General features: G+C 47.6%; 1 protein-coding gene across 2 annotated transcripts in view; it reads left to right on the top strand.

Moving 5' to 3' along the window:
• SLC4A9 (solute carrier family 4 member 9) overlaps window positions 1–13,683 on the top strand; it is an 859,184-nt gene that overhangs the window by 306,358 nt on the left and 539,143 nt on the right. For both annotated transcript variants that reach the window (XM_069763883.1, XM_069763884.1), the window contains exon 7: window positions 5,859–6,013. In XM_069763883.1, the coding sequence (XP_069619984.1) occupies window positions 5,859–6,013 (155 nt within the window). The remainder of the gene's footprint in view (window positions 1–5,858; window positions 6,014–13,683) is intronic.

Raw genomic sequence — 13,683 nt, 5'->3', positions numbered from 1 at the left:
TTTTAGCCCCCAGTTTTGTATTTTCCCAAGGGTAACAGGAGAAATTGGTCCACAAAAGTTGTTGTCCAATTTGTCCTGAGTACGCTGATACCCCATATGTTGGGGTAAACCCCTGTTTGGGCACACAGGAGAGCTCGGAAGGGAAGGAGCACTGTTTTACTTTTTCAACGCAGAATTGGCTGGAATTGAGATCGGACGCCATGTCGTGTTTGGAGAGCCCCTGATGTGCCGAAACAGTGGAAACCCCCCAATTATAACTGAAACCCTAATCTAAACACACCCCTAACCCTAATTCCAACGGTAACCCTAACCACACCTCTAACCCTGACACACCCCTAACCCTAATCCCAACCCTATTCCCAACTGTAAATGTAATCTAAACCCTAACCCTAACTTTAGCCCCAACCCTAACTGTAGCCCCAACCCTAACCCTAACCCTAGCCCTAACCCTAGCCCTAACCTTAGCCCTAACCCTAACCCTAGCCCTAACCCTAGCCCTAACCCTAGCCCTAACCCTAGCCCTAACCCTAGCCCTAACCCTAACCCTAACCCTAGCCCTAACCCTAGCGCTAACCCTAGCCCTAGCCCTAACCCTAGCCCTAATCCTAGCCCTAACCCTAACCCTAGCCCTAGCTCTAACCCTAGCCCTAACCCTAGCCCTAACCCTAGCCCTAATGGGAAAATGGAAATAAATACATTTTTTTTTATTTTTCCCTAACTAAGGGGGTGATGAAGGGGGGTTTGATTTACTTTTATAGCGAGTTTTTTAGCGGATTTTTATGATTGGCAGCCGTCACATACTGAAAGACCCTTTTTATTGCAAAAAATATTTTTTGCAATACCACATTTTGAGAGCTATAATTTTTCCATATTTTGGTCCACAGAGTCATGTGAGGTCTTGTTTTTTGCGGGACGAGTTGACGTTTTTATTGAAAACATTTTTGGGCACGTGACATTTTTTGATCGCTTTTTATTCCGATTTTTGTGAGGAAGAATGACCAAAAGCCAGCTATTCATGAATTTCTATTGGGGGAGGCGTTTATACCGTTCCGCGTTTGGTAAAATTGATAAATCAGTTTTATTCTTCGGGTCAGTACGATTACAGCGATACCTCATTTATATCATTTTTTTATGGTTTGGCGCTTTTATACGATAAAAACTATTTTACAGAAAAAATAATTATTTTTGCATTGCTTTATTCTCAGGACTATAACTTTTTTATTTTTTTGCTGATGATGCTGTATGGCGGCTCTTTTTTTGCGGGACAATATGACGCTTTCAGCGGTACCATGGTTATTTATATCTGTCCTTTTGATCGTGTGTTATTCCACTTTTTGTTCGGCGGTATGATAATAAAGTGTTGTTTTTTGCCTCGTTTTTTTTTTTTTTCTTACGGTGTTTACTGAAGGGGTTAACTAGTGGGACAGTTTTATAGGTCGGGTCGTTACGGACGCGGCGATACTAAATATGTGTACTTTTATTGGTTTTTTTTTTTTATTTAGATGAAGAAATGTATTTATGGGAATAATATTTTTTTTTTTTTTCATTATTTTGGAATATTTTTTTTAATTTTTTTTACACATTTGGAAAATTTTTTTTTTACTTTTTTACTTTGTCCCAGGGGGGGACATCACAGATCAGTGATCTGACAGTTTGCACAGCACTCTGTCAGATCACTGATCTGACATGCAGCGCTGCAGGCTTCACATTGCCTGCTCTGAGCAGGCTCTGTGAAGCCACCTCCCTCCCTGCAGGACCCGGATCCGCGGCCATCTTGGATCCGGGGCTGGAGGGAGCAGGGAGGGAGGTGAGACCCTCGCAGCAACGCGATCACATCGCGTTGCTCCGGGGGTCTCAGGGAAGCCCGCAGGGAGCCCCCTCCCTGCGCGGTGCTTCCCTGCACCGCCGGCACATCGCGATCATCTTTGATCGCGGTGTGCCAGGGGTTAATGTGCCGGGGGCGGTCCGTGACCGCTCCTGGCACATAGTGCCGGATGTCAGCTGTGATAAGCAGCTGACACCCGGCCGCGATCGGCCGCGCTCCCCCCGTGAGCGCGGCCGATCGGCTATGACGTACTATCCCGTCCAGGGTCAGATAAGCCCAGGGCACCTCGACGGGATAGTACGTCTAAGGTCACAGAGGGGTTAATCATGTTCTCATACACTTCATGCAGTTAATAGCCCTCTGTGTCTGTACTGTTACATACTTAGGCAGTTAACTGGTTCATGCAGCTTTACATGAACACCCGAGCCTTACACTATGACTGGTCCGAATAACTAAAGCAATTGTTACCATTCACCTCTCGTGTCTCCCCTTTTCCTCATAGTTTGTAAGCTTGCGAGCAGGGCCCTCATTCCTCTTGGTATCTATTTTGAACTGTGATTTCTGTTATGCTGTACTGTCTATTGTCTTGACACAAAAGCGCACAAAGAGGTCAAAAAATACTCTGTTGTAAAAAAGTCACAGTAAATAAGCAAGTGCTAGTCAAAAAATGAAAAATTACAGGGTATTTAGTTAATACGTTTTTTTTGCAAAAAAAGTATGTTAAGCTGCTCCACCAATCGCCAAGGTATACCCATAATAGAGCAGTCCTATCTAATGTATATAATCCCTATCTGATGTATTTAAAAACCTGATCATCTGTATAGTACCTGTAGAAACCTGAGAAAATATCCATGTAGAACATGCAGGATGGAACAGCTACAATGCAAATGATCCACATGGATATTTTCTCTCTGAACCCTGTTCACACAGGTACTATACAGATGATCAGGTTTTTAAATACATCAGATAGGGATTATATACATTATATACATATTTTGCAAAAAAATGTATTAACTAAATACCCTGTAATTTTTCATTTTTTGACTAGCACTTGCTTATTTACTGTGACTTTTTTTTACAACAGAGTATTTTTTGACCTCTTTGTGCACTTTTGTGTCTTCAAGTTCTTTGGTGGTGTGAACAGGTTTCTACAGACTTGTTCACTGTGCAAGTAGCCCATGTGTTTTTGGTTTTATAATGTCTATTGTCTGTACAAGTCCCCTCTATAAATTATAAAGCGCTGCCGAATGTGTTGGCGCTATATAAATAAAATTATTATTATTATTATTATTATTATTAAGCTCCACATTGGGGAAAAAAATTCCTTCCCGACTCCACATACGGCAATCAGACTAGTTCCCTGGATCAACGCCCTATCAAGGAATCCAGTATATATACCCTGTAACATTATACTTTTCCAGAAAGGTATCCAGTCCCCTATTAAATTTAAGTAATTAATCACTCATTACAACATCATTCGGCAGAGAGTTCCATAGTCTCACTGCTCTTACAGTAAAGAATCCGTGTCTGTTATTATGCCTAAACCTTCTCTCCTCCAGACGTAAAGGATGCCCCCTTGTCCCTGTCTCAGGTCTATGATTAAAAAGATCATCAGAAAGGTCTTTGTACTGTCCCCTCATATATTTATACATTAAAATAAGATCACCCGTTAGTCTTCGTTTTTCCAAACTAAATAGCCCCAAGTGTAATAACCTATCTTGGTATTGCAGACGCCCCAGTCCTCTAATAACCTTGGTCGCTCTTCTCTGCACCCGCTCAAGTTCAGCTATGTCTTTCTTATACATCGGAGACCAGAACTGTGCACAGTATTCTAAGTGTGGTCGAACTAGTGACTTTTATAGAGGTAAAATTATGTTCTATGTTATGATCCGGTGACCTTGGAGCTGCATGAAACTTTCTCTGGAGTAGGTGGTAACTGTACTGACCGCAAATCCTGAACTAACACCGCAACTAGAAGTAGCCGTGGGGTGTGCCTAACAAATCCTAGACACCTCGACACAGCCGGAGGACTGACTACCCCTATAGATGGAAATAGGAATTCTACCTTGCCTCAGAGCAGAACCCCAAAGGATAGGCAGCCCCCCACGAATATTGACTGTGAGTAGGAGAGGAAAGACACACGCAGGCAGAAAACAGGATTTAGCAAAAGAGGCCACTCTAGCTAAATAGGAAAGGATAGGACAGAATACTAAGCGGTCAGTATTTAAACCCTTCCAAAAATATCCAAAGCAGATAATACAAAAAATTCCACCATCTAACTAAAGACGTGGAACGTATATCTGCAACTCCTGAGAATCCAACTAGACTGAGTAAATACTGACACAATCTAAGCTGGACAAGAAAAAACAAATGAATAGCACTGAATTATCAAGCACATAGCATGTGTGCCACAGAAACAAAACCAGACACTTATCTTTGCTGATTTGGCAGCAAGGCAGGAGGAACCAGACAGAGGTCCAACACCTCCCAACAACCATGGACAACTGGCAAGGACTAATGAATCCAGCACACCTAAATACCCCAGTCAGAACTGCAATCAGCAGATACACCTGACCAGGACTGCAACCCAGGGACAACTGCATTACCACCTACAACCACCGGAGGGAGCCCAAAACCAGAATTCACAACAGTTCTACTCATGTGCATCTATGCCTCTTTTAAAGCATCCCATTATTTTATTTGCCTTAGTAGCAGCTGCCTGACACTGGCCACTAAATGTGAGTTTGTCATCCACCCATACACTCAGGTCTTTTTCATTGACGGTTTTGCCCAGAGTTTTAGAATTAAGCACATAGTTATACATCTTATTACTTCTACCCAAGTGCATGACCTTGCATTTATCCCCATTAAAGCTCATTTGCCATTTATCAGCCCAAGCTTCTAGTTTACATAAATCATCCTGTAATATAAAATTGTCCTCCTCTGTATTGATTACCCTGCAGAGTTTAAAGTCAACTGCAAATATTGAAATTCTGCTCTGAATGCCCCCTACAAGGTCATTAATAAATATGTTAAAAAGAAGAGGGCCCAATACTGACCCCTGTGGTACCCCACTGCTAACCGCGACCCAGTCCGGTCATGAAGGTAAAAACAGGCTTGGGGAGGGGGTTAAGGCAATGAAGGGAACCTGTCATGTAAAAAAAAGCCATTACTCTAGATACAGAACATGGGGTTCGCCTGCAGGTTAATAGCATTTTGACACAGTGTGGAGCTCTCTCACTTAGAGCCCGGCTACCGGAAACAAATGAACTTTATTCCCCCTGGCAGACTCACTCTTTCAGTTATAGAAGTGGGCCAAATTAATTAGTGAGTGTAAACAACCCTTTAGAGATGAAAATTCATATTTATATATAGGGTAAAATACATAATAATGTAATAAATTATGACATTTATTGTATATATTTAAGGTGGTCAAAACTGATAAAAATTACTTTGTTATTTCTGTATTAAGTAGGATTCCTAAGTTAGAGAATCCTGCCCATTTGACTAATAAATTAATTTTATATTACATCCCTTAAATAGGGTTTGTTTACTTACCCTCAGGGTAATAGAATTGAGCTAATGCAGTTTTAGGCTGCCGTCACACTCGCAGTATTTGGTCAGTATTTTACATCATATTTGTAAGCCAAAACCAGGAGTGGGTGATAAATGCAGAAGTGGTGCATATGTTTCTATTATACTTTTCCTCTATTTGTTCCTCTCCTGGTTTTGGCTTACAAATACTGATGTAAAATACTGAACAAATACTGCTAGTGTGACAGCAGCCTTAGTCACCGCTCTGGCATAAAGAGTACCTGCTGAAACTGCTTCCATGGCTGCCTGGGGGAATAAAGCTTGTGTCTTCCCACCAATGCAGCAGCCGCATAGTGTTGGAATGCTATTAACCTGCAGATTAACCCATATCTGCAAATATCTGCAGGTTAATAGTGTTATTTTACATGGCAGGTAGTTTAAAGTATCATAGTTTAAATAAACAATATTTATCCCTCATTTATTTCACATTTTTTTGTAGCTGTTCCGGAAAATTTCATACAAGGCTATGAACAGAGAAGAACTTACAGCAGGAATTGATGATTTTTTAGATGAAGTGGCTGTCTTACCTCCTGGCAGATGGGATCCCACTGTGCGCATACAACCTCCTAAATTTCTGCCTTCAGTTCACAGAAGGTAAACATTTTTACTCTATTTATATTTTCATACAATTGTATTTTCTGGATTCTCTCTATATCAAGGGTCTCAATTTCGGCTGGTTATATGGGCCACACAAAGAAAAAAATTGAATTTGTGGAGCCGCATTCTTTGAAGAACAAAGTGACATTTTTAGTGATAACATTTTTTTTTCTATACATCTTTTGAACATTTTTGCTGTGATTTTTAATTCTTTTTAGAGAGTGGATCATTATGGATGTGGTGATAACAATTGTCCACTCATATTGTAGTTATATCCCAATATTGTAGGTATGTCCCCATATCCGGGTCCCCATATTGTAGCTATGTCCCCATCCAGGTCCTCATATTGTAGTTAATTCCCCAGATCCAGGTCCCCATATTGTAGAAATTGCATATACTTGAGTATAAGCTGACCCGAGTATAGGTCGAGGCACCTACTTTTGTCACAGAAAACTGGGTGAACTTATTGACTCGAGTATAAGCCGGGTATGTATTGTCCCCTCATCCCTGCTCTGCTATGCGTGCCCCCCCCATCCTGTCCTGGTATGTGGCTCCCCCTGTCCTGTCCTGGTATGTGGCTCCCCCTGTCCTGTGCTGGTATGTGGCTCCCCCTGTCCTGTGCTGGTATGTGGCTCCCCCTGTCCTGTCCTGGTATGTGGCTCCCCCTGTCCTGTCCTGGTATGTGGCTCCCCCTGTCCTGTCCTGGTATGTGGCTCCCCCTGTCCTGTCCTGGTATGTGGCTCCCCCTGTCCAGTGCTGGTATGTTGCTTTCCTCGTCCTGTCCTGGTATGTGTCTTCCCCTGTCCTGGTACATGGCTCCCCATCCTGTGTCCAGTCCTGGTATGTGTCTCCCCCTGTCCTGTCCTGGTATGTGGCTCCCCCTGTCCTGTGCTGGTATGTGGTTCCCCCTGTCCTTTCCTGGTATGTGGCTCCCCCTGTCCTGGTATGTGGCTCCCCCTGTCCTGTCCTGGTATGTGGCTCCCCCTGTCCTGTCCTGGTATGTGGCTCCCTGTGTCCTGTCCTGGTATGTGGCTCCCCCTGTCCAGTGCTGGTATGTTGCTTTCCTCGTCCTGTCCTGGTATGTGGCTTCCCCTGTCCTGGTACATGGCTCCCCGTCCTGTGTCCAGTCCTGGTATGTGGCTCTCCTTGTCCTGTCCTGGTATGTGACTCCCCCTGTCCTGTCCTGATATGTGGCTCCCCCGTCCTGTCCTGGTATGTGTGGCCCCCCTGTTGTATGCATGGCTCCCCGGTCTCGCATGCCTCGGCTCCCCCCAGTCTGCATGGCTCGGCTCCCCCTGTCCGCTTGGCTCAGTTACCCAGTCCGCATGGCTTGGCTCCCCTGGTCCCCCATGAATTGGCTCCCCCTGTCCCATGGTTGTATGCATGGCTCACATCCCCACTCCTGCCCCCCCTCATCCTACTCACCCTCCTCGTGCCTGTATCTCTGTCCCTGCATCTCCATTATTCCGGCGCCAGCAGCTCTCCTCTTCTGTGCTGAGCAGTCACATGGCTCATTAAGGTAACGAATGTACCCTCCACGCCTATAGGAGTAGAGACGCATACATATTCATTACCTTAATGAGCAGTACGATGTGACCGCTCAGCACAGGAGACGAGAGCAGCCGGCGCTGGGACAAAGGAGATGCAGGAATGGAGATGCGGCAACGGAGGGTGAGTATGATGTCTTCTGTTAGCCTTCAGCTGCAGCTGCACCTGTCACTGTGTAAGAGAGTGAACTGTAGTCCCACTGAGAGGGCACTAGGACCCTGTGGTTTTTGCCTGCTGCAGCAGAGGACAGACCCTGCAAAGCTCCCGGAGTCAATGTGTGCTGGGGGGTGGGGTCTGGTGTCTTGTGTGTAAAGTGAAACAAGGAATTGAGAGCTGAGAGAGAAAGGCGGGAAGAAAAGGCAGAGGCTGCTGTGATATCTTAAAGAAAGAGACTGTGTGTGGATTTACTGCGAGTGTGTTTGGAGGAAAAGAAGCTTTTGAGAGACTTTTGTTGCTAACGTTTCCTGGAGAAGAGCTAACCCTTTATCTAAGAAAAGACTGAGACTTTACTAAAAACCTAGTACGTATTTGGAAGCCTGTGGATTCCCTGTGCATTGAGTGGAGAAACAAGTCTGGGCAGACTGCTGATACAGAGACGGACGGGTTGTCGTGGAAGCATTCCTAGGAGCTACAGAAGCAGAGACAACATCGTGAGACCACTAACTAAGTCCCCGGCGTTTGGGCTCGGCATCGGCCGACAAGACAAGAGGAGCTTGCTGTAACCTATTGGCGCTGAAGATATGGACTGGCTGCAGCCTGTGCAGATTCCTGCCTGAGAGGAAATCCATCTCAGGATACGGTACCATAGTTATAGATACCCGGGTATCCTTGCTCTGAGCTGAGTGTTTAATTGTTACTTTAGAGGTGTATCTTATATTAGAGTTGTGTAAGTTATACTCAGTGTGCCGTTCCAGGGGCTCCCTTGATAACACTACATTTAATTTACACTTGTTTCCTGTTTTTAGTTGCCTTCTTAAGTAAATTTCTTACTAGTCTGTTGTAGTATACAGTTCTCAGGAGACCTTGGAGTGGCACAGTGATTTCAGCTGCTGCTGAGCTAGTGTATCTTTGGGGTTCATCTGCCTTAATATTCTCCATATTACCTTTATTATTTTGCTTTTGAGTAAATACCGTTGGAGATTTCTGCCTTGGTCTTGGTTTGTGACTCACTGGATCTTATTCGGACCTCTGGTCATTACATTTTTGGCGTAGTCGGCAGGATCCAGTGTTTGTCATGGACGGGGGCGAGGGTGGAAATGACCCCGCTGTATCCGCATCCTCCTCGGGGGTTGGGGTTCCCCTGGCAGCCGCGGCGACTCCGGGAGGGTATGTGCCTGTAGGAGCTTTACTTCAGCACATGCCGAAATACGATGGGCGCTATATGGCGTTGCAAGATTGGGCTGAGAGAATTCGGAGTATTCTGCGCATGTGTAATTTGACCCCCGCGTTACGCGCTGAGCTGGCAATAAATGCACTGGAGGATGATATTAGGCGTATGGTGATGGTGCGCCCAGAATCAGAGAGGGATACGTTAGAAAAGATTTTGGAACTGTTAGAGGGGAGTTTGGGGGGCCGAGCGCGTGTGGCCCAGCTTCGGTCCCTATTCTTTAATCGTCCCCAGAGAGAGTGTGAGTCCCTGATGCAGTACTCTAATATCTTGCAAGAGACGTTGAATGAGATGCAGCGACTAGACACGGGGGCCATGGGGGCGTTCCGGGAGGTAGACCGCTTGCTCCGGGACCAATTCATCACCGGTTTAGCCAATAGGCTTCTCCGGGACAAACTGTTGGAAATGGCCCGGGTTGCACCAGAGTTATCTTTCTGGCAGATTTACCGAGCTGCAGTGGAAAGGGAAGAGAAATCAGCCTATGTTCCCGAGGGGTCAGTGAACAGTGCCCAGCTGGAGGAAGGTGGGTCATCAGGGTCGGGGGAAGAGGGGCTGGTAAGCGTGGTACAAGCTTTGCGTGCTGAGGTGAAGGAGTTGAAGCTGAAATTGTCTCAACTGACAGTTGATCCCGCCTCTACCCCCTCACGGGGACCTCCTGCCCCACCCCCTGGAACGGTGACCCCGCAAATGGCCAGGTCGTCCTATCAGAATGAGTCAAGCCCTCGTCCACAAGGAACAATCACCTGCTGGAAGTGTGGTCGCCAGGGACACATCTCGCGTTACTGCCGGACACGTACAGCCCCAGAAACCCCATCGCCGGCTTTAAACTTCCGGCCGCTGCCATGAGAGGGCAAGCAGCAGCGGCCCCACACACACAAAGCCCTCGACGGAATGAACAAGATTTGTTTGCATGTAGTCCAGTGATAGAAGCAGAGTTTGAAGGGCGGAAGATGAGGTGCTTGGTTGACACGGGATCCGAATGTACTATAATGCCTCTAGAAGTATATGAGAGATACTTCAGTCGACTAGTGATTCCAGAGGATGGCCGAGTGATACGACTGACCGCCGCAAATAATGGTCAATTGTCAGTCAAGGGAATCGTGTGGATGCAACTAAAAATGTTTGGTCAAGAGCTGGGGCAGAAAGGGGTAGTACTGGTGGATCACCCCCCTAGAAGAGGGATGGAAGTGACGCTCGGAATGAACGTGCTGCGAGACTTGAATCACCAGATGTATGCCAGTGAAGGACCCCGATACTGGGCCCGTGCGACAAGACACCGACCCACACAGAGAATTCTACACCGTCTAGTGCTGAGTTGCGACTTGCTGAAAAGTGCGGTCCCAGGTGGCCGGGTGGGCCGGGTCTGAGTGACTTCGAGGGCCCCGATCCTGCTGGGACCCAGACAAGAGGAACTCTTAATGCTGCCTGTGGGAGCTGCACAGAGATTGAATGGGCTTGAAGTGCTACTTGAGCCTGCCCGAGAGGGTTCCTCATTTGCCAAGGTACATGTGGCCCGGTCTTTGGCGATTGTGAAGAATGGACGAGTGCCGTTCCGATGCATCAATGTTTTAGATGAAGCTGTTGCAATTCCCGCTGGGACCATACTGGCTGAACTGTTCATGCCGGCAGAGAAGGTACCAGAAAATGCAGGGTTCGAATTGCGACCAGACCAACAGTAATCCTGGACATTCGCGGTCGAGGTAGGCTGGACTGAGCCTCCTACGGAGGAATGGAATGGTCATGTGATCATGGAGCAGATGGGAGTGGATCGGGAGAAGTTGACCCCCGTGCAGTTGGAGCAGTTGGAGAGAGTTTTGTGAGAACATCAAGAGACCTTTTCCCGACATGGAGAGGACTTCGGGTGTACCCAGACCATTGAGCATGAGATTCCAACGGGGGATACTCCACCCATTAGAGAAAGATATCGTCAAATTCCTCCGGCGCTCTATCAAGAGGTGAAGAGCATGGTGGCCAGTATGCTGGACAATCAAGTGATCCGAGAGAGCCGGAGTCCCTGGGCGGCCCCTGTAGTCTTGGTCCGCAAGAAGGATGGGACACTCCGATTTTGTGTGGACTATCGGAAATTGAATGCCCACACCGTACGGGACGCATATCCTTTACGACGCATTGAAGAATCCCTGTCGGCCCTGTTTCGGGCCAAGTATTTCTCAACGTTGGATTTGGCAAGCGGGTACTGGCAGGTCCCAATGGCTGTAAAAGATCGGGCCAAGACGGCGTTTGTCTTGCCAATGGGGCTCTTTGAGTTCAACCGGATGCCCTTTGGCCTCGCTACCGCCCCGGGAACCTTCCAACGCCTGATGGAACATTGCTTGGGCGATCTAAATTTTGAATCAGTCCTGATATATCTAGACGACATTGTGGTGTTCGGAACCTCATTTGAAGATCATCTGGAGAAGCTGCGTCAAGTTCTCCGGCGGCTCAAGAGCTACGGCCTGAAAATAAAGCCAAAAAAATGTCAACTGTTACGAAACCAGATTGAATATTTGGGGCATCTGGTGACCCCGGACGGGGTACTACCTTTAGCCAGTAAGATTAAGGCGGTACAAGAGTGGCCACCTCCTTGTGACCTGCGAGAAGTGCGGGCCTTCCTGGGCCTAGCAGGATACTATCGGCGGTTTGTGCCTAAATTCTCACAAGTGGTGAGTCCCTTGAATGAACTTTTGAGAGGGACAGCGCTGGGTCCTCGAAATCGCCCCATTCCATGGGGGCGCCTACAGAATAAGGCATTTGATGAAGTGAAAACCGCCCTAACGAGTGCCCCATTGCTGGCCTACGCCCGTTTTGACACCCCTTTTTTGTTGTATACCGATGGTAGTCTTCATGGGTTGGGGGCAGTACTAGCACAGGTGCAGGACGGCCGAGAGCGAGTGATTTCTTATGGCAGCAGATCTTTAAGAGACTCCGAGCGAAATCCGGCTAACTACAGCTCATTCCGGCTGGAATTGCTGGCCCTGGTGTGGACAATGACAGAACGCTTCGCCGAGTACCTAACAGGAGCTGAGGTGCTAGTCATGACAGATAACAACCCGCTAGCTCACTTAGAGAATGCAAAACTGGGGGCGTTGGAGCAGCGGTGGGTCGCCAGACTGGCCAAGTTCAATTACCGCATTAAATTTCGCTCTGGTCGAGAGAACGGCAATGCAGATGCATTGTCAAGAGTGCCCCTTGGGTCATCAGGGGAAGATGTTGACGAACAACTTGAGGATACTGAAACTCCAGCTTGGGGGCAGATACTTATCTTCCAAAGTGTGGTACACTCAAGTGGGGTGGCCACCGGGATGCCCTGTGTCCTGGGTAAAACACCCTCAGATTGGACAAGAGTCCAGGATGAGTGTCCGGACGTTGCACTTGTGCGCCGTTGGGTACAAAACAAGGCCTGGCCCAGTGCAGAGGACAAGGCTCAGTTGTCCATGGAAGGAATGAAACTCCTTCGACAATGGGATAAATTGTGTGTGGAACAAGGTCTGTTGTATCGTAAGGTGTACCTGCCATCGGAGCTGCAGCATCGGTACCAACTGATAATTCCTGTGGGGATGGGTCCAGTGGTCGCTCGTGAGGCGCATGAGAAGGGGGCCCATTTTGGAAGTGAAAAGACACTTCAGTGGTTGCAGCGAGTCCTCTACTGCCCTGAGTTGGGAGGGATGGTGGCCGACGCGTGTCGGCAGTGCCGAATTTGTGGGCTCAACAAAAGCCCTGAGCAGCGGGCTCCCACACAGTCTATTAAGACTTGAGCTCCACTGGAGCTACTCATGATTGACTACGTGTTGATAGGGTACTCTACGTCAGGGTACCCCTATTGCCTGGTGATGACAGATCACTTTACCAAGTATGCTGTAGCGGTGCCGACAAGAGATCAGACGGCCAAGTCGGCGGCTGAGGCAGTGTGCCGACATTTCTTCCAAGTGTTCGGGTGTCCGCAGAGAATACATTCAGATCAAGGGGCCTGCTTTCAGGGGACGCTGATGAAAGAGTTGCACCAGCTCTATGGTATCGAGCAGTCGAGAACAACGCCTTACCACCCTCAGGGTAACGGGGTGTGTGAGCGTTTTAATCGGACCTTGTTGCAAATGTTGAGGTCCTTAGAGAGTCAGCAACAGACATGCTGGCCTGAGTATCTCCCCGAATTGATGTGGGCTTACAATAACAGGGTGCACAGTACTACTGGTTACTCACTACACATGTTGATGTTTGGTAGACCTGGCCGAGACATTGAGGATTTGAACATGCCAGATCCCTCCTCCGCCCCCCTTCGGACTGCATCCGAGTGGGTACGAGAGCATCGGCGGCGGTTGAGGGTGGTGCATCAGGTGGTGGGTGACCGCCTTCGCCAGGTGGTCCATAGGGACACGCGACCTGTACAAACAGAGCTGTTCTCTCCGGGAGACAGAGTGTTGGTGAGGGCAAAACGACGGTCAGGAAAGCTGAGTGACCGATGGGAGGAGATACCGTATCTGATAAAAAAACAGGTGAACCCTGAGATTCCAGTGTACGAGGTCGAACCGGTGCGGACAGGGGGGCCAACCCGTAATTTGCATCGTAACATGTTACAACGGTGCTGGTTTGAAGATTCGACGCCTACCCCCCTAGAGCCAGAGGCCATGTTCCAAGGGGCGGGAACTCTGAATGATCTTGAGTTTGATGATATGCTTACTCCTGCGCCTGCTTATTTGCCCCCTGTGATCGATCTGGCCTCGGGTGATGAGAATGTTGG

The sequence above is a fragment of the Ranitomeya imitator genome, chromosome 4, assembly GCF_032444005.1.
Source record: "Ranitomeya imitator isolate aRanImi1 chromosome 4, aRanImi1.pri, whole genome shotgun sequence".
Lineage (NCBI taxonomy): Eukaryota > Metazoa > Chordata > Amphibia > Anura > Dendrobatidae > Ranitomeya > Ranitomeya imitator.
Note: the sequence above shows the minus strand (reverse complement) of the source record. Positions and strands in the feature narration are given on the sequence as shown.